The 20,529-nt window shown below is 38.1% G+C and overlaps 1 protein-coding gene across 2 annotated transcripts in view; it reads right to left on the bottom strand.

The window, feature by feature from the left end:
- Positions 1-20,529, bottom strand: part of AIG1 (androgen induced 1) — a 297,078-nt gene that overhangs the window by 191,344 nt on the left and 85,205 nt on the right. For both annotated transcript variants that reach the window (XM_056126279.1, XM_056126278.1), the window contains exon 3: positions 11,179-11,280. In XM_056126279.1, the coding sequence (XP_055982254.1) occupies positions 11,179-11,280 (102 nt within the window). The remainder of the gene's footprint in view (positions 1-11,178; positions 11,281-20,529) is intronic.

Here is a 20,529-nt window from a genome sequence, read left to right on the forward strand (position 1 = left end):
GCCGGGTTCGATTCCTCCGCCCCTCTTGGAGAGCCCGGCAAGCTACTGAGAGTATTTCCCCACACGGCAAAGCCTGGCAAGCTACCCGTGATATATTCTATATGCCAAATACAGTAACAAGTTTCAAAATGGAGATGTTACTGGGCCTGCTCAAGCAAACTGATGAACAACTGGAGGACAGTGCTACAGTGTTACCCAGACTATAGACTGTAATGCAGCTTCAGTTCAATGACACACACTTAAACACTTCAGTTCAAAACAAAGAGTGCAACATTTTATTAAAATGCAACATAGCTGCTCATTAATCCTTAAATATGTAGTACTGCGGTTTCCCCCATAGCCTAGCCTTCATTTATAATGAACTTCACAAGATGCAACTCCCTAAGAAAACTTTTAAATGTCTGTATAACAAAGAAATTTAGCATCAACTAAGTCTTGGCTTAAGCACACACTGGTCAAGTACATGTGAAATGTGAATTTTAGTATAGGGTATAATGAAACTGCCAAAACATTAACTGAAGCATGGACAACACTAATAAGCAAGAACAACAGCTAAACTGATTTGCTGTGCACTCATCAAATCATATGAAACTCTCAAAATGAATGTAGACAAGTGAATCTTGCTCAGACAAAAACTCAGTGGTAAAGGGGCTGTATAGAATTTCATCAATATTGACCAAGTAAACTAACTGTAAAGAGTATAATAGGTTCTAGAGAAAAGGATGATGAAAGAAAAAAGTTATTATCTTATAATTCATTGCTATGCAAATCAAATAAAAATAAACAACGTAATAAGAGAAATCACTGGTGTCTGGACAAAGTGTTCTGATGGGGGACTCACTCAGATGGCTCGCTGACTTGGTACTACTCAACTAATAGATGGATAAAGGAATACAATTCCTGGGATTGGACTTTTGTTCTTTTAAAGGTTCACCAAAGCAGCAGAAGTGATGAAGAAACATTGGGAAGGTGAACCAGAGAGTAGACATTTAAGGAATGGCCTGTGTATGTCAGAGGCTGAAATCAGGGGGAAATGAGATACTTTTGGAGAAAACATGAAGAGAACAAAGAGGACCAGTCATTGAAAACTGCAGAGACAGCGCCAATTTGGGCTTGAAAAGAACAGAAGACTGAGATTCTTGAGAGTCTTTCCTAAACTGAAGACCTTATGGTCTTAGTCCACTGATGCTTAAAAAGTGATAGACAGAAGGGCTGGAGAGATAGGACAGTGGGTAAAGCACTTATCTTGCATGTGGCTGGCCTGAGTTCAATCCCTGGCACTACAGATGGTTCCTCAAGGCTGTCAGGAGTGATCCCTGAGTGCAGTGCCAGAGTAAGCCTTGAGCACAGCTGGTGTGTCCCAAAAAAACAAAACCTAAACCAAAGGAGCACTGAAGAGGAATTGCCAAAAGACTGATCAGCTGATTAAAGTACAGCATGGTGAGCAGACCCGATGATCTTTCTCCTGCCCCCTCCGTCTTGCTGCTGCTGCTGTGATAACCAGGTGACACACACTTTTGGTAATCGCATTACTCTCTGGGGATCTTCCTTTATTTGTCATGCATGCGCACATTCTGGACTAGAGGATCTTTGGAATTGCTTCCCATGAATAAGAGTCTGAGATTCTTTGCCTCTATGATAGAAAATACAGCTTTTTCCACTTTACTTTCTTTGGCAGCTCTCACTAATGCTTGCTGAGGTTGGAACTTCAATTAAAAGGACAGAAAGGATATAGGAATGGACATCTGCCAAGGAGTTGGTTCTGCGGCTAATGAAAGATCTGACCATGGAAGAGAAGAAGGAAGCCAGTTCCCAGGCCCGATACCTTCCTGTCTATCCCTATGCCTCCCCAAATGTGAGGAGTTCGGGCAAATGAATAAGAAACATATGAATTAAGTTTACTTTGAAATATCTATGGATTTAAGTATTAAGAGTTAGAGAACTTGAATAAACCACACTTTTGGTTTTTGCTGACCCCCAAATATCTGTATAATTTATAGACCTTTTGATGAACTCATACTACGTCTGGGTCTGCTCATCTATTCAATGGAGCAAGAAAATGGGCAGAGTGTAAGCCAAACAATATTAGTCTTGAATTCTACCCTTGCAAGGAAAATTAGTTCTACATATGATGGCAGAAGATTTTAAAAAGTCATTGTCCAGCTATTGCTCTAGAAAAAATAATATTGAACCTCCCAGATAAAATCATCAATATTGGAAGAACTATTCAATAAATTTATTGAGGCTATTATTTACTTGGCTTGCAGCTCTTAAGATATTCTAGGTCCTCAAGAGTATTCTTTGGATAGTGGCGCTATGATGTGTATGATGTGTACCAAACAGTTCGACATTGGACAGGTAGGTGGGGATGATGGACAACTTATGCACTATAGCTGAGATTGAAAAAGTGAAGTGAAACATAAATTTGGAAAGCAGTTGGTGACTAGGGGTTGTATTCTTTAACTACTCTAAAGGGAAAAAATCTGGGTAGAGAAACAAGGAAAAACATGAGCATAGATTACTGACATCTTTGCTTATTCATATAAATATTTGCTTTCTGTTACATAGGGGCACTTTTCTCAGTACATAGGTTAAAACAACAGGTGAGACAGAGATGCCTTTCTTTATGAAAATTATATTCTAGCAGAGTCAAGTCATTAATATAACAGATGCAAAACTATGTAATATGTCAAGGATGGTTAAGTGCCATGAAAAGGAAAAATGACTCGCATACAGGGCAAGGTCAAGATTGAGCAAAGTCCTGAAGTTGCTGAAGGAGTGAACCAGAGAGGTTTGCAGGGGGCAGTATCCAAAGACAAGGAGAACATTTGGTTTTCAAAAGGAATAGCAAGGAGGTCAAACCAAGCTATTAGCACCTACTGATTCATAGGATGGTTATTAAGGAACAATATCATGCTAAGTACTACATTAGTTACAGCAGAGGAAAAACAATAATTGCTAAATCTTAAATATTCATGGAAGGAGACATAGTATGAACTATGATTTCACTTTGAGATTTTGCCTTCTTTATCCAAAGATTCTGGACTCATCCCCCAAGTGTTGCTCTTTCCTGTCTTCTTATTGCTTTATAAAAAAATTTTATCATAGTTTTGGCAACAGAGTCACAATGGTGTTCAAGTTTATGGTATCCATGTACAAAGTTACTGCACATCATCACAACCAAAGTGCTCATGATGACCCTTCAACCCTGATCCTATGCCACCTCTGGTCTGACCCTTCTCACCCTGCCATTTTCCATTATTTATTCATTGACAGTTATGGTTTGGGAGTATACTATTACCTACTTGGCCACCATCATGTGTTTCAGACCCTTCACCCACCTATGCACCTGTATCACTTTCACTGATTCCTTACTTCATCTCCTTCTTTTCCATAGTCTTCTCTCTCCTCATGCATGCTATTGTCCATTTTTATCTCTTCTCTTCAGTTTTTCCCCCTTTTCTAATACTTTTCTGTCTGTGCTTCCTCTCCCTTGGCTCTCATGGTCTCTCTCTTTTTATGTGCTTTGCTTTCTCTTTGATTTTTTGTAGTTAGAATATGAGATGACTAGTTTTCTTGACATTTATCCTGCTTTGTTTTCTGAGATACCTTGATGGGTGGTTTGGCATCTAAAATAAGTTTTGGGGAAAACTTTTCAGTGACATTTCTTCTGTTCATGTTCCTCATTTCATCTCCATAACAGATGTTTCACATCCTTTCCAGTTATCTTATAGTGCATGGACATTCTGTTTTGTTTTAATCTTCAAACTTTATACTCTGTTTTACAGTTTTGAGGGTTCAATTGTTACATCTTCTAGGTCAGAGATTCTCTACTTTGTTGTGTCTATTTTATATAATCCCACAATAGTATTCTCCAGCTCTTGAAACATTTTTTAATTTTTTTTAGTGAAACACCATGAGGTACAGTTGTAGACTTAAACATTTTTGTGCTTGGGTTTCAGTTATACAATGATCAAGTACCCATCCCTCCACCAGTTGCCCATTCTCCACCACCACTGATCCCAGTATCCCTTCCACCTCCCATCACCCCATCCTACGTTGCCTCTGTGGCAGGGCATTCCCTTTTGTTCTCTCTCTCCTTTTGGGTTCTTTGGTTTGCAAAAGAGGCATTGAATGGCAATCATGTTCGGTCTATAGTCTACTTTCAGCATGCATCTCCCATCCTGGGAGGATCCTCCCAACACCCTTTATTTGGTGCTCCCTTCTCTATCTGAGCTTCCTTTCCCCCTAGCATGTGTGGCTGGCCTCCAAGCCATGGAGTAAACCTCCTAGTACCTATCTCAGCTATTATTGGGTGTTAGTCTCCTATTTTGTTACTTTATGTTCCCCAATGAATGCAATCTTTCTATGTCTGTCCCTCTCTTTTTGACTCATTTCACTTAGCATAATACTTTCCATGTAGTACCACTTGTATGTAAATTTCATGACTTCATCTTTTCTAACAGCTACATAGTACTCCATTGTGTAGATATACCAAAGTTTCTTTTGCAGATCAAAACAACAACGAAATATCATTTCACACCACAGAGACTGGCCCACATCCAAAAGAACAAAAGCAACCGGTATTGGTGCAGATGTAGTGAGAAAGGGACCCTCCTTCATTGTTGGTGGGAATGCCGAATGGTTCAGCCCTTTTGAAACATTTTTTTTAATCAATCACTTGGAGGTCCAAGTGATAGTACATCAGGTAGGGTGTTTGCCTTGCATGTGGTCGACCCAGGTTTGATCCCCAGCATCCCATATGCCCTGAGCACTGCCAGGAGTAATTCCTGAGTGCAGAGCCAGGAATAACCCTGACCAGCAGTGGGTGTGACCGCCCCCAAAAGAAATAAAATTAACCACTTATTTTAGTATTTTTTTAAGATTTCTACTCTGCTAACATTGCCCGCCTGTCTTTGAGTCTTTGAATGCTGTCTTCTTCATCCATTACAGTGCTTAACTTATTGATCAATTATTCTAAATTTTGTTTGATAATTCTAATTCTGATGCTTTCAGTCTTTACTAAGAGTGTTTGTTATCTTTAAGAAACATTGAGTGTATGTGTGTTTTCCTTGATAGCCACAATATATACTTTCCTGACAGTTACAACATGTATTGAATAAAGAAAATTTATTAGGGTGGATGATGGAATGAGTTCTAGAATTCTATGATTGGAACTCAATCGTTTAGTGAAACTATGCCTCTGGATTGTGAGATCTATAAGAATTTATCAGTGCACACCTCTACTTCAAGTAGGTGGGCAGAAAGACTCAGCTGGAGTTGAGTATATGTTCCTTATTTTTGGAGTCAGCTGGGCTGTGAAAATCCCTGGACAGTAAGAATCTGGTAAAAACTACCTTCTCTTGAGGTCCTGTATTACTGAGTTCTCCACTATTTTAAAAAGATTTCTTCTCTCTTTCCCATGCAAAAAGAAAAGGGAATTTTTCTCAGATATCTCACAATATTGTAGAATCTATGACTAGGTCCCCCAGGAGGTTTTTGCTCTAGAAATTGTCTAAGTAATCAATCAAAGTTTTATTTCTTTAACATACTACCTGTTCCCACAGTGGTTTCAACTGATGAATCTCTGTTCCAATATGTCAATATGTTACTGATTTCTGTATTTGCTGTTCTCTCTCTCTCTCTCTCTCTCTCTCTCTCTCTCTCTCTCTCTCTCTCTCTCTCCCCCCACCCCTTTCTCTCTGGCCAATCTCTTGCCAAATAGTACAGAGGACTGAAGAGACAGTTTGTCCTATATCTTTCTTTCTCTTTCTTATAGATATAAAAGGAGTTGATTTTCAATCTGGAGAGTGTTTTTCTTTTTTTTTTTTTGCTTGTCAAGGCAAAGTTTTTATTTCTAGGCTCCTTATATGTGGAAGTTGAAAGCTCTCTTTCTGTTTCTGTGCCGCTCACACAATTGTTCCAAAGCCTCTGAAGCATCAGTTTTAAAAATACACTTTGTCTGATTTATTATATTTCTTGTTAAAAATAATAACTGTAGAATACACTCTGCAACAACTGAAATTAAACAGCTTGAAACACATTACTGAGTTTATCAGACAGAATCATCATATTTTTATGCAAATTTTACCGCTGGAGAAAATCTCACACAGGAGAACTGGCCTTAGTGGAAGTAATGATCATAAACAGAAAAAACTATGATTAGTAAAAGTGAATGTTGAAAAAGCTTACATACAAGAAGAGTATACAAGATTTCTGGAAGTATCTGCCTTTCTGTACATGTAAGGCAGATACTTTTTATTTATTCCTTGTTTATTTGGGTGTATTTTCTTTCTCCTTCAGAGGGAACAGTGAGAAGCTGTCAATTGGGGATCTTAGAACAATAATATTTCCAAGAAATTTCTGAATTTTATTGCAATATTTTATTTTTTAAAATGTCCAGGTATCTCCTAGTTACTCTAAAACAAATGAGGAAAATTGAGAAAGGTGAGTTTTTTTCCATTGGAAATAAATATGAAGAGCTTCATTCAATCAGCAGATTATTTTATGAAATAGCCAATATCAAGGTGACACATACTTATGCCATATGCCACCAAATGCATAATTTACATATCCCAGAACTGGAAACTTTGCAAAAGTCTTGTTATCCACCTAAAGAATAACATCAAAGCTGAGTTCTTGCAAAACCAATGATCATCCACACAGGATTGAATGCCATATTTTCTGGGAAAGACAGATGTAGAAAAACTTCAGTAATTATCAAATGTCAAAATAATATTGAACAGAATAAATCGTTGCCTAAATTAAGGTTCTCTGAGGATCAGTTCACTATAACAAGATCCACTGGCAAATAAAACATGAGGAGAGGCGGAGTTTAATTTTTTTCCCCTCTCCTCATAAATTATATGGGGAGTGAACAACTCCTGCTGTGATTATGAGAATATCTAGGTCATGTCTGCTGAAAGAGCTGTGGTAATAATAATAATAATAATATCCTAACCTTCTGCAGTGCCTGGCATTCTCAAAGCACTTTCTAAACATTAATTAGGTCTTCAATAAACAGTGACAATGTTTCATTGTTGGTTTTTCCTCTTTATAGCATCATGGCAAGTCTACAATTTCTCCAGAGTTTAAATATTTATTTATTTATTGATGTTAATGTATGTTTACTACATTGACATTCCTTTAAAATTATAATTAGCTGAAAGAGAAAGGTTCAAGGTTCTATTTTTGCACCAGAAAAACAGGCTTGAGTAATAACAGTGTTCGTGTTCGTCTTTATCAGAGTAACTACAGCCTTTTGGAGATTAGTCTGTTGGCTTGTGGAACTGCCTTACTGCTTAATTCCTTCAACCTCGAACTTGCCATTTCCATCCTTTAGAACTCTGAGTCTTTTCCTCACTCTCTAGCCCCTCACAGTGCCTAGTAGGATGCAAGCATATTTCAGACTCTGAGGAAATATTTCCAAGATTAAACTAAATCAAAGATTAGCTCCTACATGTGGCAAACTGTGCAGAACCCTTCCACAAATATCCATCTCCACTCTCATTAAAATCATATAAATCGTGATTTATTGCCAACATCGCCTGTTTTCCTTTTATCGGATCATCACAGTATTGAGGATATAAAAATAGTATAATAATAGAATTACAAATGTAAATTTCTATTACATTTCAAAAGCAAATTCACAAATACCCTTTTTATTACCAACACCTGGCTATTATTACCACCTGGCTAAAGTGTACCATTCGCTATTCGAATTTCTGGGAATACAAGACAAAGATGATCGCAAGAATAGAATAAATTTTTGTTAGGGATACTGAATGAATGGACCACACTGAAATTTGCCATTTTCCAAGTATAAAAAAGTTTATACTTTTTGTTTTTTTGCTTTTTGCATCACACCCGGCAATGCACAGTGGTTATTACTGGCTCCGCATTCAGGAATTACTCCTGGCAGTATTCAGGGGACCATATGGGATGCTGGGAATTGAACCTGGGTTGGCCGCGTGCAAGGCAAACACCCTACCCAATGGGCAATTCCTCCAGCCCCACATGCTTATACTTTCAACTGCAATAGCAAGCTGCTATTCTTCTTGGAACAGTAAGGTCATATTAATATTTGGACTCATCTATTCCTCATCTATTTCCTCTTCTCTTCTAATGCATTCAAAATAAGCTTGCTAAGAAAGGGGTAAATAATAGAAAGTAAGGAACAGTATAGTTTTCTTTAGTTATGATCATATCTGACTTCTGACATCTTGAGCTAATGTTAATACGAGAGCTTTGAAACTCTAATGCCTTATGAGGTTTTATTTTTTAGCCCTGTTATTAACTTTTGTGATAGGCATTATCAATGCTGGCAAATCAAGAGTGAGTGACCTGAAAGGGAACTATGACAGTCCTGCAAATGGCAACAAGCATCCTTGGTCAGCTTTCTGGATCTCTAGAAATTATTTTGAAGTTCTTGAATCAATGAATGTGATTTAGATGTAAGAACAGAGCACATTCTCCAGAATTCTTATTGCTGTAGAAATCTAAACAAATGACAGCAAATAGAACTTAGGGTCCAGAAATCATTTGCGAAATGGTCTTCATCAAAGTGAGGCTTTGTTTTGGAGGAATCTCAAGCAGAAATTAGAGAGTCTGGGGCATTTCTTCTGATTCTCAATCAACCAGGCTAGTTGGTGGTGTCCATGCCCTGAAGTACCTGCAAATATGAGGGCCACGGTAGCAGTGCTCAGAGTGCTGGGGCTATACCCCAATATGATAAGGCCCTGGTTTTGGTCCCCGAGATCACAGAAAATAAATTAATAAATTACACACATACAAAGTTTAGGGCAATACAAGTTGTCTAATATTGCAAAATGTTCTTCAGCCACCATATGCATGTTCTTTGTTAATAATTCTGAAACTATGGCCTATGAATTTCTGCATGAAGAACAGCAAAAGGGTGGCCATTCACCTCCACTAAGAGAGAAAATTCGTTGAGAAAGAATCCACCAACCACATACTGAGAGGATATGACACATCAATGAATGTATAATTTCCCTTTCCTAAATATTTATGCCACTCAAATCCACCCTTGCGTTTCTAAGATTGCCTCCCTAAGAGTGAGAATATTAACCCATCAAAGTGAATGAAGGAAAAATTGAGTCAAATGAAGTTCAGTGGCTGCATACTTAATAAACTATTCAAAAGGGCTAAATAATGCCAAGATCTGCAAAGGGTGTGATTCATTCTCTGGGAAAAAGGCAACATTGTGTAGGTTAAGAATGCAGACAACAGGTCAACACTCAAACAACCCTGTGCCTCTATAGCAGATTAGATAATCATTTGTCTCAGCTAACATCCTTATACTTTCAAACTTTCTGAGGCTACTTCTTCATCTGTACAGAGAATGATCACTTATTACCACAATCTCATTTCTGAAATAAATCAGGGGTCTGTAGATGTGCCTCTCTGATAAAGCACCTGCTTGGCACAATTAGGTATTAGGTTAGATTGCTGGCACCGCATGACTGCCATTGTACTGCTAGGTGTAATTCTGGTGCTGGGGAGGCCTTCCCCCCAAATAAAGTTAGAATAAAATCAGGTAATCAAAACGTAATGTCTGGAACATCATAAGTTCTCAAAGTAACTATTAGTAAACTGACTGACAAAAAAAGTATGAATATCAGCTCTGCTGAATTCCCGCATTCATCTAATAAATATGCACTGCTCCTGCTATATGCCATATGGCTTGAAAGAGTCCTCATGATCTATTAACACTGTTGTAGGGTAAATCAGCTTGTGTAATAAAGAGATGAAGAGAATGCTTTAGAAGCACACCATGAACAGAAGATCTTAGTGGAAATAGGAAGGGCGTTTTAGAGAAGATACAGGATGAGCAGGAGTTTTCCTGTAAAGAATGAGAAGACGAGTTAAGCAGTATTGCAGAAATGTGGAATTCTGAAAGGGTTTTTCACATTCTCAACAAATTTAAAGCTGGAAAGGGAAGAATAACCATGCCAGACCCTTGAGATAATTAAGTCACAGTGACAAGACACAGCTTATTTGTTTGAAACCAAAGGTGCCATGTTAATCCTCCAATTCTGTGACTCTAATTAGACTCAAAGAAAACTCCAGTTCTCTGAGATGTGCCAATTTGATGAGTTGATTTAATAAAGGATGGATCAAAACCCCTGAGTACAGTCATGACTATTTGTTAGTACACACCACTTTCTCAAAATATACAAAAATTGAGAGCAGAAGGGAAGCTGTTATTTTGGACCCAAGACTCGTGATTTCTAGCTCTTCGTTCCCCTATAATTTCTGTGGTGGGTTGCCCTTTTCACCAGGAGCAACCAATGACATATTCTAAAAATTGCTGTAGCCAAAAAGAATGCAGGCTTCTTAGTTCATAACAAAAGAGTGTTCAATTCCAGAAGCAAGGAGAAGACAACACAAAATTTCCCTGCAGAAAATGTAAATCTCAAATCTTATAGGGTGTTTTGCAAACTATTTGATTTGAAATTTGTGAATGTAATATCATGGCTAAGCCAGCAGAAAATTAGACTGGGGAGGAAAAAAAAACTTATCAGTTGCACATTAATATTCTCAATGTATAGACTATATCCATTGCTCAGGACATTCCAATGCCTGCTAATCTCTGGGGGATTAGCAGACATTGGAAGACAAAAACAAACAATCCCATTTATAGAAATTGAAGAGGAGTCGGAAGGGGTGAACTTAGGCAGAAGGAAACTGATCTTTAGATTCCAACAAAGGTCAAGTCTCTGCAGAGCATAGGAATTAAATATATCCCACAATGAAATATACTTACTTCATAGTTTGAATAGCAACTCATAAAAAGGCATTCATCTCTAGATAATTGATCATATTCATATTTTGGGGGAAGGTTAGGCCGCACCCAATAGTACTCAGTAAGTATTCCTGACTTTGTGTTCAACAGTGACTTTTAGTAGTGCTGGGGAGTGTGGCGGGGTTGGGGGATGGAGGTTCGGGGCATATGTAGCACCACAGATTCAAACTGGGGTCAGTCAAATGCAAAGAAAGGCCCTACCTTTTGCACTATCCGTCTGCGCCCTTTCATTACAACCATTTAACATTTCACAGCAATTTGTGTAGATTCTATGTTAGGCCTAAAGTAGAAGACAATTCACCATTGAATTATTTCTTTCAATAAAAAAAGTTCATTTGCTTTAGTCCACTCACCATTCCATGATTCAGCCATCCTGGGATAAAATTATCAAGCAACTTCGGATAGATCATCTCTCTGTCATAGGCATAAATGATCCAGAACACTGCTACAACAAACTGAAAAGGAAAAAGAAATGTCATTTCAAATTTACTTATCCTCCAAAACATACAATTTGTTAAGTATCTTGAAAAAAAAAAGAAAACAAAGTAAAAAGCAAAAAACATAATTTGGCATCTAGATCAGAAGGCAAATCAGTAAACAAGCTAATGGCTAGGAAAACAGTTCTAACTTCATTGCATTAGTGGTAATGGTTAGAATTCCTCTTATATCTTGTTCTCCCAAGTGCGTTCCCTCCAGTCTAGGGAACTGTTTGTGAGATTTGAAGAAAAAAGCACAGAACAGTTCCCCTTTTAGGGGTAATTGTGTTGGTTTAATTCCTCTCAAGAGGGTTTAGAAGTTCACTGGTGGTTTTTTGGAAACCATTCCCTACTGTACAGAGTTAGCACACACTGAAGAGACTGGAGTCTGTGTCTCTTTTCCTTGAACTCATCATGTGGTTTAAATTATTCTTCACATTCTCAAGTTTCTATTTCACCACTAACAGCATTAAAATCACTGCTATAAAATGTCCAGAAGTCACATTTCCAGCAAATGTATTAATTTAGATAGCCTTAGCAAGTGGCTTTAGCTAAGCCACTTTCCTTCTGTGGACTAAACGGAAGGTAAAGAAAAATTCCTAATTTTTTGGAGTAACTTTTAAGTTTATCTGTGATCTAAAGATTTATTTGACTCATTAGCACATAATCATAGAAAGAGAAAAAAAGAACCCAATTTACTATATTATCTTTCGTTTTACTAATAGCAAAAGAAGTCAAATAAAATAAGAAACAAATGGGCCCAGGATTTTCAGCAAAGAATTTAAAAGAAAAGGTGAATGGGGCAGGGAATATTGCTCATAAATAAGCACTTGTTTTGCATATATGAGGTTCTGTGTTCAATCCTTGACATTGCCATAGGGGGGAAAAAAGAAATGTGATTTTTTTTTATAGAGTCAATAAATGTAATTTTAAAAAGGAAATCCACACAGAGGGAGGGAAAAATATAGCTACTGTCTCCAAATAATAATTTATTAATAACAGAAACATGCAATATCAATATTTACAGTAATAATTTTTATCTCATTTCTAACATCATAAAAACTCCTACCGTTTATTAACAAAAATGATAAATCTTTTAATACCACTTTGTATAAAATCCCTAGTGGTTATGACTCCAGGCTATATTAGGGATCAAACTGTTTCTAAATTCTTCTCCAAGTATATCTGTCATGACATGAATAATCATGGACCTCCCTCCTCATACAAAAATTTTTCATCCTTAATGGAGCTAGGGTGATAGTACAGCAGGTAGGGCATTTGCCTTGCATGCGGCCAACCCAGGTTCAATTCCCAGCATCCAACATGGTCCCCTGAGCACCGCAAGGAGTAATTCCTGAGTGCAGAGTCAGGAGTAACCCCTGTGCATCGCCAGGTGTGATCCAAACAGAAAAAAAAAAATCCTTAAAACTTATCACATTATGAGCATTTCAAATTGTTGCTTAAAATATACTGATCAACAATGACAATAAACAACATTAGATTACTCACAGAGTTTTAGTTCCTACTGGAGTTCCTAGTAATTTATTCTGCTTTGGAGTAAACAATTTTCATTCATTTGGTAAATATACAAGATAAGAAAAGTTGGGGGGGGGAGATTTTATTAGCCCGGCTATCATTAGGATCTCTCCAAGTTTAATGAATAAATTTGGGGTTATTCAAAACGTTAAGGTTTCCGCTACAAATTTCATACCTGCTAAATAGCACTGTTAGCTACCCTCAGACATGGTAAGCCTCGCAGTTTTACTGTTTTTTTGTTTTTGTTTTTCTTTTTCTTTTTTTACTGTTTGGAGCATGGCCCCAGAGTTTTGCTGCACCTGAATCTCCTGACAGCTGTGTACAGAATGCTGCATTCTAGCCTGGTACATGCCCTGAGCCTGCGTTTTAAAATGATACTAAAGTCACTTCCAAGCACACAGAAGTCTGAGATGTCCTACTGTGAGAAGTCCTGATCTAGCACCTTCAGCTCCCTCTCTTCCCATCTAGCATGGTAACATCCAGTCAAATAGCCAGTCTTACCAAAGCCTGCACTCTCCATAAACATACTCCTGTGGTACCCTGACCAAAAAGACATAACATACTCCCACCTTCGTTCCAGTCTGATGCCAGAGCTTAACAGCACCATAAACATGTTTTCCATAGCTTGAGAGATAATTAAGAGTCATCCACAAGATAAGAATCAAAGATTTCTATCTGGCTGGGTGGACCAATACATACACTTGAAGCCATCTCAATCCTGATTTGAAGCCATTTGTAAAAATCCATTGACTTTTGCCATTGAATTTAATCTAATTATGAGAGCAAGGGCCATAGCATTCACAAGTCACTCCCATACTCTAGGGGAAGGAACTATACTTACCTGTTGAGCAGGGGGTGGAGTCTAGGAGCCATCTTACCCCACTGTGTTGTTCTACCTTTTGTTTAGGCTATATCAAGTTCTTCACACTTATACTTAAATATTAGAGAATCTCAGCCTGTTAATTTCTACAAGTACAGTATATTAGTATTTTGATTATGAGTACTGAGTACATGTATTCAATTTGGGGAGAAATAGCACCTAAACGAGATCGAGTCTTCTAACCCATGAGCATAGTTTATTTTTACACTTATTTCCGTTTCAAGTTATCCCAGTTAATTTCTCAACACTTGTAGTTATCTGTGTACTGAGGTTACACATATTTTGCTAAATGGGTTGTGATTTATAAACTCAAATTTACATATGCTATAATAGTAGATAGTATTTTCACATTCTTTGTTGCTTATTCAAAGTATTTTTACAAAGTATTAACAAATGCAAAAATAACAAAGTATTTTTACATTCTTTATTATATGTGGTTTATGCATTACTGCATTTTTTTATACTGACTATAGCATGAATCTTTGTTCAAAACAGTAGTGAATAGTTATTTTGTAAATTACTCTGGATTTTTAAATGTGCATAATAAGCATATTAACAAGTTTTTCTTTCTTGGAGTTTCAGGATCTTTAACTTTTTTTTTCTTGCTGCAATAATTAGGACCTTCAGCAAGATGTTGATAAGATGTGATTCAGTGTTAGCACTTTAGTTCTGTCTTTCAATAGTAAAGTTAGATTTTGCATCAGGTTTTTCTTAGCTGGCTTTTTATCAATTCAAGAAAAATATGACTTAAATTTATGTACAGAATGAGTGAGTGACATTATGTACATAAAATATTTTCAGATGACAACGGTATGTGGCTTGAATCATTCCTTTTTCATTCTGCTAAAATGAAAACGTTTCTTTTGATTCGTTTTGAATTTTAAATCAACTCTAATTCCTAGTCTTTGTGCATTATCTAATAAAATATTGTTAGATTTGACTTGCTATTCTGTTAAGGATTTCTTCCATTCTCTTTTTTTTGTAAGGAGTCGCTGAGAGCAAGTCCAGTCTCTCACAGGAGACCGAAAGAAGCTAAATCTAAACACGTTTATTTCACTTCTAAAGAAGCTTTGAGCTCTACTTACTCATCAGTGGGAAATTCAATAGAATTTCTTAAATCAGGTTAGAATGCAAAGGTGGTTACAAAGAAATCTGCTGCAAGGGAGACGATAAAGAGTCTTTTATCTATATACTACTTTATAAAGATCAGTTCTCATGATTCTCAACATTCACCATTGCAAGGGAAGGCGAAGAGATCTGAAGAGGAAACACATGTACACATCTGTAAAATCTTCAGCTTCAACAAATTTCCTACAAAATTGTTTTCCTTTTATAAAACAATTTGTCCTTAGGCTTTACAAAATTACGTTTGGAAAACAGGGGGCCAAAACCAATGGTTCTCATGGGACACGCCTGTGTCAGTGCTCAGAGGCTGCTCTTTATGGAGCTGAGGGGGATTGTACGAAACTGGGAATTAAACCCGGGGTTCCAGCATGCAAAACGTGCTCCACCCTCTGTGTGATCATTCTGGTCTGTGAAATCATTTTCATTGTTTTGCTCTCTTATTCTTTTGCTTCAGTTTCCATTTCCATGATTAGTTTTCCCATCAATTCTTGCCATGGTCATACTGTTGCAGAGCGGTAATGTTTAGAAATCTTTCCAACTGTGATTTCTCTTTCCAAATAGATGAAGTATGAGAATAAGATGTGCTTTCTGCACGTTAGCTGGCCTTGTCTTGGTCAACCCTTACCAAAGGAAAAATGCTTAATTCGTTACAAAACCCTTGTCTTCCCAAGTTTCAGGTTTAAGAAATTCTGAGTTCTAAGTCCTCTCCTGGCAGCCCCGGTGCCCTGCGACATACCCTCAAATTCAGAAATGCACAAGAAAGCATAAGGTTCTCTGAAATGCTCCGGCATCTTTTGTTCCAGAGCACAATTGGTTTGCAGAATTCATTCCTAGAAGAATGACATAGAATTCCCCTACTTGTAATTATGAGGCTATTGGTAACATATTTCTATGGTAAGCATTCTGTTCTAATTACCTTAAAACCAGACTTTCCATTTAGAGAGTGACTGAAACACAATTTGATGTTCTGCCTTTTTTTCTTTCTTCTTTTTTTTTTTCATGGCTTGCAACTAAGATCGTTTTGGATAGAATTTTGAATTTTTCCATATTTATCTACATTTAAGGACTAATTACTAGTTCTTCCACTGAATAAATAATGTGAAAATGAAAGCCCAGCTCCTTCCAACGCCTGTATATTTTGGTGCCTGCCTTTCTTTCCAACCTCTGCTTGTGCCATATTCTCTCTTGCTCCCTGAACTCCAAATGGTAATTTGATTGTTCCTAAAACTCATTAAGCTGTTTTGTTTTGTTTTGTTTTTTGGATTTGGGGAGATTCTTATTTTTCTGTAGGGCCGTAGAAATCTTCTACTTTCTATGCCAGGAAAGCCCTTCCACCCTTTCACATGGCTGGGTTCACTCTTCCTTCTGGGATAGCTTAACCCTCTTCAAGCAAGCTTTGCCAGTGACTCCACTGCTTTGTTATTTTCAGTCACAAACCCTCGTAGGAAACAAGCCCTTGTTGTGCTTCAATTGTTCAATGTCTGATTCTTCCATCACAACATCAAGTTTCAGAGAACAGGAGCTTATCTGTCTTGTCTACAGTGGTTTTCCCCACTGCTTGGTAAACAGTTGGTTTTGTGATCGAAACTTGCTGAATAAAATGAATATAGGTATTTTACAGAATCTCAGGTGTGCCAAACTCTACATCTCCCACAAAAGTCAGGATTCTTTCCCTCCTTCAGTTTTTCTTCTTCTTGACCTAAAAATTCTCTTGTGTTCCAACCCTTCTGTGTTCTCCATAATTTGGGCTCTTCCTGTCTGCTAGAAAGATAAGCCTTTGGCCCCACCTTTTGGGGGCAAAGTTGCATTTATAATCTATTTTTTCTTAGAGTGTTCTATCAGCTAGCTCCTTCTTATTCTTATCTCTTATCATCCTAAAGTAATGCTCCTCTGGATTTCTAGGCCCAGGTGGAAGATGATAAAAGTGAAGATAAAGAAACTAGAGGATGGAAGAAATAGCCACGATCCAAAAATCATTTTAAAAAAAAAATGAGGGGTCAAAGTGGTAATACATGAGCAAGGCACTTGCCCTGCAAGCAGCTGACCCAAGGAGATAATACAGCAGGTAAAGCACTTGCCCTGCAGGCAGTTTGATCTGCAGCACTCCGTATGGTTCCCTGAGCATGATGGAAATGATATCTGAGCACTAAGCCAGGAGTTAACCCCTGAACACAGCTGAATGTGACCCAAAAACCAACCAACCAACAAAACAAAGCTGTCAAATATTAAAGAAAACTGAGCCAGAATAGGAGTAAACTGATGTAAGAAACAAGATCTGAGGCTGCCTTGGTCAAGGAAGCAGAGCACAGAGAGCTTCAGGCACCCCGTAAGATACACTCAGGGATCGTTGCTGGGAATAGGATCAAGAATGCATGTGGCAGAATGGAGACACTCTGATCTTCAGCTGCATGTGTTAGAAGTGATGGTGCTAAATGGATTAGCATGACATATCTGAAGAAAGGGTAGGTGGGTAAGTCTGGGCAAATGAGGAAGGCTCCCTGGGAGTAGTGAGAACAAGCGTCCTGGCACCTGACAAAGAGTTTAGATCAAGAAGAGTCAAGGAGAGAGAAGCCATTCTCCAGGAAGGGTAGTGGTAGAAAACAGATGGAAATTCAAGCTGCCCAAGCTCAGATTCCTGATGTTTCCAGTTCCATACTTTCCCAAATAGCTGGTTCTGGAAGAACAGACCAATTTAAGGATAAGTAATCATAAGACAAGAAATAGCATGGAACGTATCCATAGATACCACATACACACACACACAAACACATGTACACACACGCACATGCAAGAGAGATGATGTAGAATATTATGGAACAGCAACAAAAAAGGCAGCTGAACAATAGTAGCCAGAAAAATATGCCAAGATAAGAATTTATAATTGAACAATCCTCCATTCAAGAAAACACACACACACACAAAGAAGGAAAAATGAAACTTTGAAGAGAGGATACACCAAGGAAAAAAGGGAAAGTGAATGGAGGGAACTTCGAAAACAAGTAAAATTCAGATAAAACCACATAAAACCAAAAATCATATTATACCCAGTGAACGGAAAAATTGCTTTGGGAAAAAAATTGCTTCCACAGCACTGTGGAGGAGATGCACTGAAAAACCCAGTGCAAAACACTAGGTGCTAAATAAATTACAACAAAGATCCTTTCAAATGCACTGCTGAGCACACAGGAAAGGCAGAGAAATGCCAAGGAGACAAAACATAAACAAAACCAAGAACCAAAAACACAGGCAAAAGAACTGGGAGGAGGAGGGAACCCCACCCCAGAAACACAAAAAACTGGGGCTTCCCAGTAGGTAAATGCCAACACCAGTGAGTGTGTGGGAAATTCTTAGCACAGAGTCAGTGACCAGGATGCTGGGCCATCAATCCTGGGGGTGCAGTTCAAAGCTGAGGGCCACACCTTCAGTGAAAGAGTGGGTTTGAGAAAGTCAATGTATTTTCTATTCTTAATTGTCCAGAGAATTTAATTTGTATTTGCTAATGGTTTCTATTTCCTAATTGTTTCTATCTTTTTTTCATCTAAAAGAATCTCAGCAATTCCTTGAAAAGAATATCTCTGCATTAGGGTCATCATTTTTCCTCTGCTCTATCTTTATAATTCTGAACGCTCCATAGTGGCAATTAAGCCAAGTTCACTAAGTCAGACAAGAAACGTCAGAATGAGCTGGCCAGGATCTTACTGGAAGTATGGAAAGTAAAGACTGATTCACTGAATTAGAGCTTGCCAAGCTTATGCTAGAGATTGTCACTGTGATACTTATCAGAGTAGATAGGGTAATGGGCATAAAAGAACAAGAATGTGATTTCAGTTTTGTATAGAGAACACGGTCCTTTAACCATTCACACTAGTATTCTCGGCTACCTGGCAAGTTAATCCTTAATGGTGCAAAAGAATGTACAGGACAACAGTAATTTGACCACTTGCTATGATTATCTTCCAATACTGCCCTTGGCCTTGACTTCAGATTTATCCAGAAATCTATCATCTGTCCCTTACTTGGATGAAGAACCTCCAGCTCCGGGCACATGTTTTCGACTACACCATTCTTCCTGCACTAACATACTCCTCAGAGACCTGGGCCCTATGAAAACAGGACGAGAATGCTATTCAGGTATTCCAAAGAGGAATCAAAAGAGCTATGCTTGGAATATCACATTTCACTCAACTGAGAGTAGGAATCAGGAGTTCCAACCTTCGTCGATGATCAAGAATCAAGGACACTGTCTCGTTTGCCAAGGTGTCAAAAATCAGATGGGCCAGACACATAATGTGATTTAGAGACAACCCCTGGACTAGAGCTGTTACCGACTGGATTCCACGGGATGTCAAAAGGACCCGTGGCCGCCCCACCTACGAGATGGTCAGTATTCTTTGTCAAAACCCTGAACAAATGGTTTAAGGCTCTTTGTGTTCCTGGAGTGAGCAGATGCCACTGGGCTACACTAGCACGCCAAAGGGATGGATGGAGATGTTACTGGTACCCGCTTAAGCAAATCGAAGATCAACAGGATGACAAGTTGAAACAAGTGATACAAGTCCTGTTCAGAGTTGTGCTGCCTCAAGGGAGAATTTATGAGGTCTTCAATCTGACTGACAATTGTTTGTCATTGTAAGTTAATTATATTTTTGACTTAGTCTATAATCATTTAGTAGGAATCTCATTTGCTGAGTGAAAAACTGCCTCAAAATAGATCGACCAATAAGAGTGTCTGGATCTTTGTTCCTACGTTACAATGACCAAAGACTGTAGTCTTTTAGTTTAGTACTGTCTTAGCATAAGGACAAGCCAATGTAGGTACCTCACTGCCTCTAACTAGCCATGGAGATAAGAGATGTAGGAGGCTAATATTTTGTTTTATTTTAGATTACATGCATTAAAAAGTAGGAAATAATATACCATGTTCAATCCATAGTTTGCAACAAAGAACTTTGGAGGATATGGTAAATTTATTTAATTTTTGTTTTGTTTTTGTACCATACTTGAATGTGCTCAGGACATACTCCTGGCTCTGTGATCAGAGATCACTCCTCAGGGAGACATACATGGTACTGGGGATTAAACTGGAGTTAGCTGCAAGTACTTTGGCTTTGTACTATATCTCAGGCTCAGTGCATTGGTTTTTTAAATATCTATCAACAATAGCTCAGTGTTCCTTCTTTTTTCCTCTTCAAACAATTTATTCTTTAAATTTAAAGCATTAACTTCTCCCAATGCGACTACATTTATAAATCTAATGGTGATTTATTTCCCATGTGGGTCATTTGGGACATATCTTTCAGGAGTAGTTTCACCTTGTGTGTATGTGGGGGTGGGAGTGGCCAAAGCCCCAGGAACTACTTTCTGTGACAGTTGTCTAACTGGATCAGAGGGGTCAATTCTCCAGGGCCACACCCCCAGCAGGGCTGGGGATGAAACCTGAGGCCAAGCATTCAAAGAATTCACCCCTAACTTTTGGACTCTTGCCCAGTTCCTGTTTTTTTGTTTTGTTTTGTTTTTACATTTAAAAACATAACAAATAGCCAGAATCTGGAAAAAGCCCAAGTGTCCAACCAAGCACAGATGAATGGTTAAAGAACCTTTGGTACATTAACACAATGGAATACTATGCAGCTATTAGAAAAGATGAAGTCATGAAATTTGCATATAGGTGGATCAACATGGAAAGT

This window comes from Sorex fumeus, unplaced genomic scaffold (genome assembly GCF_029834395.1).
Source record: "Sorex fumeus unplaced genomic scaffold, SorFum_2.1 ptg000061l, whole genome shotgun sequence".
NCBI classification, from domain to species: Eukaryota; Metazoa; Chordata; class Mammalia; order Eulipotyphla; family Soricidae; genus Sorex; species Sorex fumeus.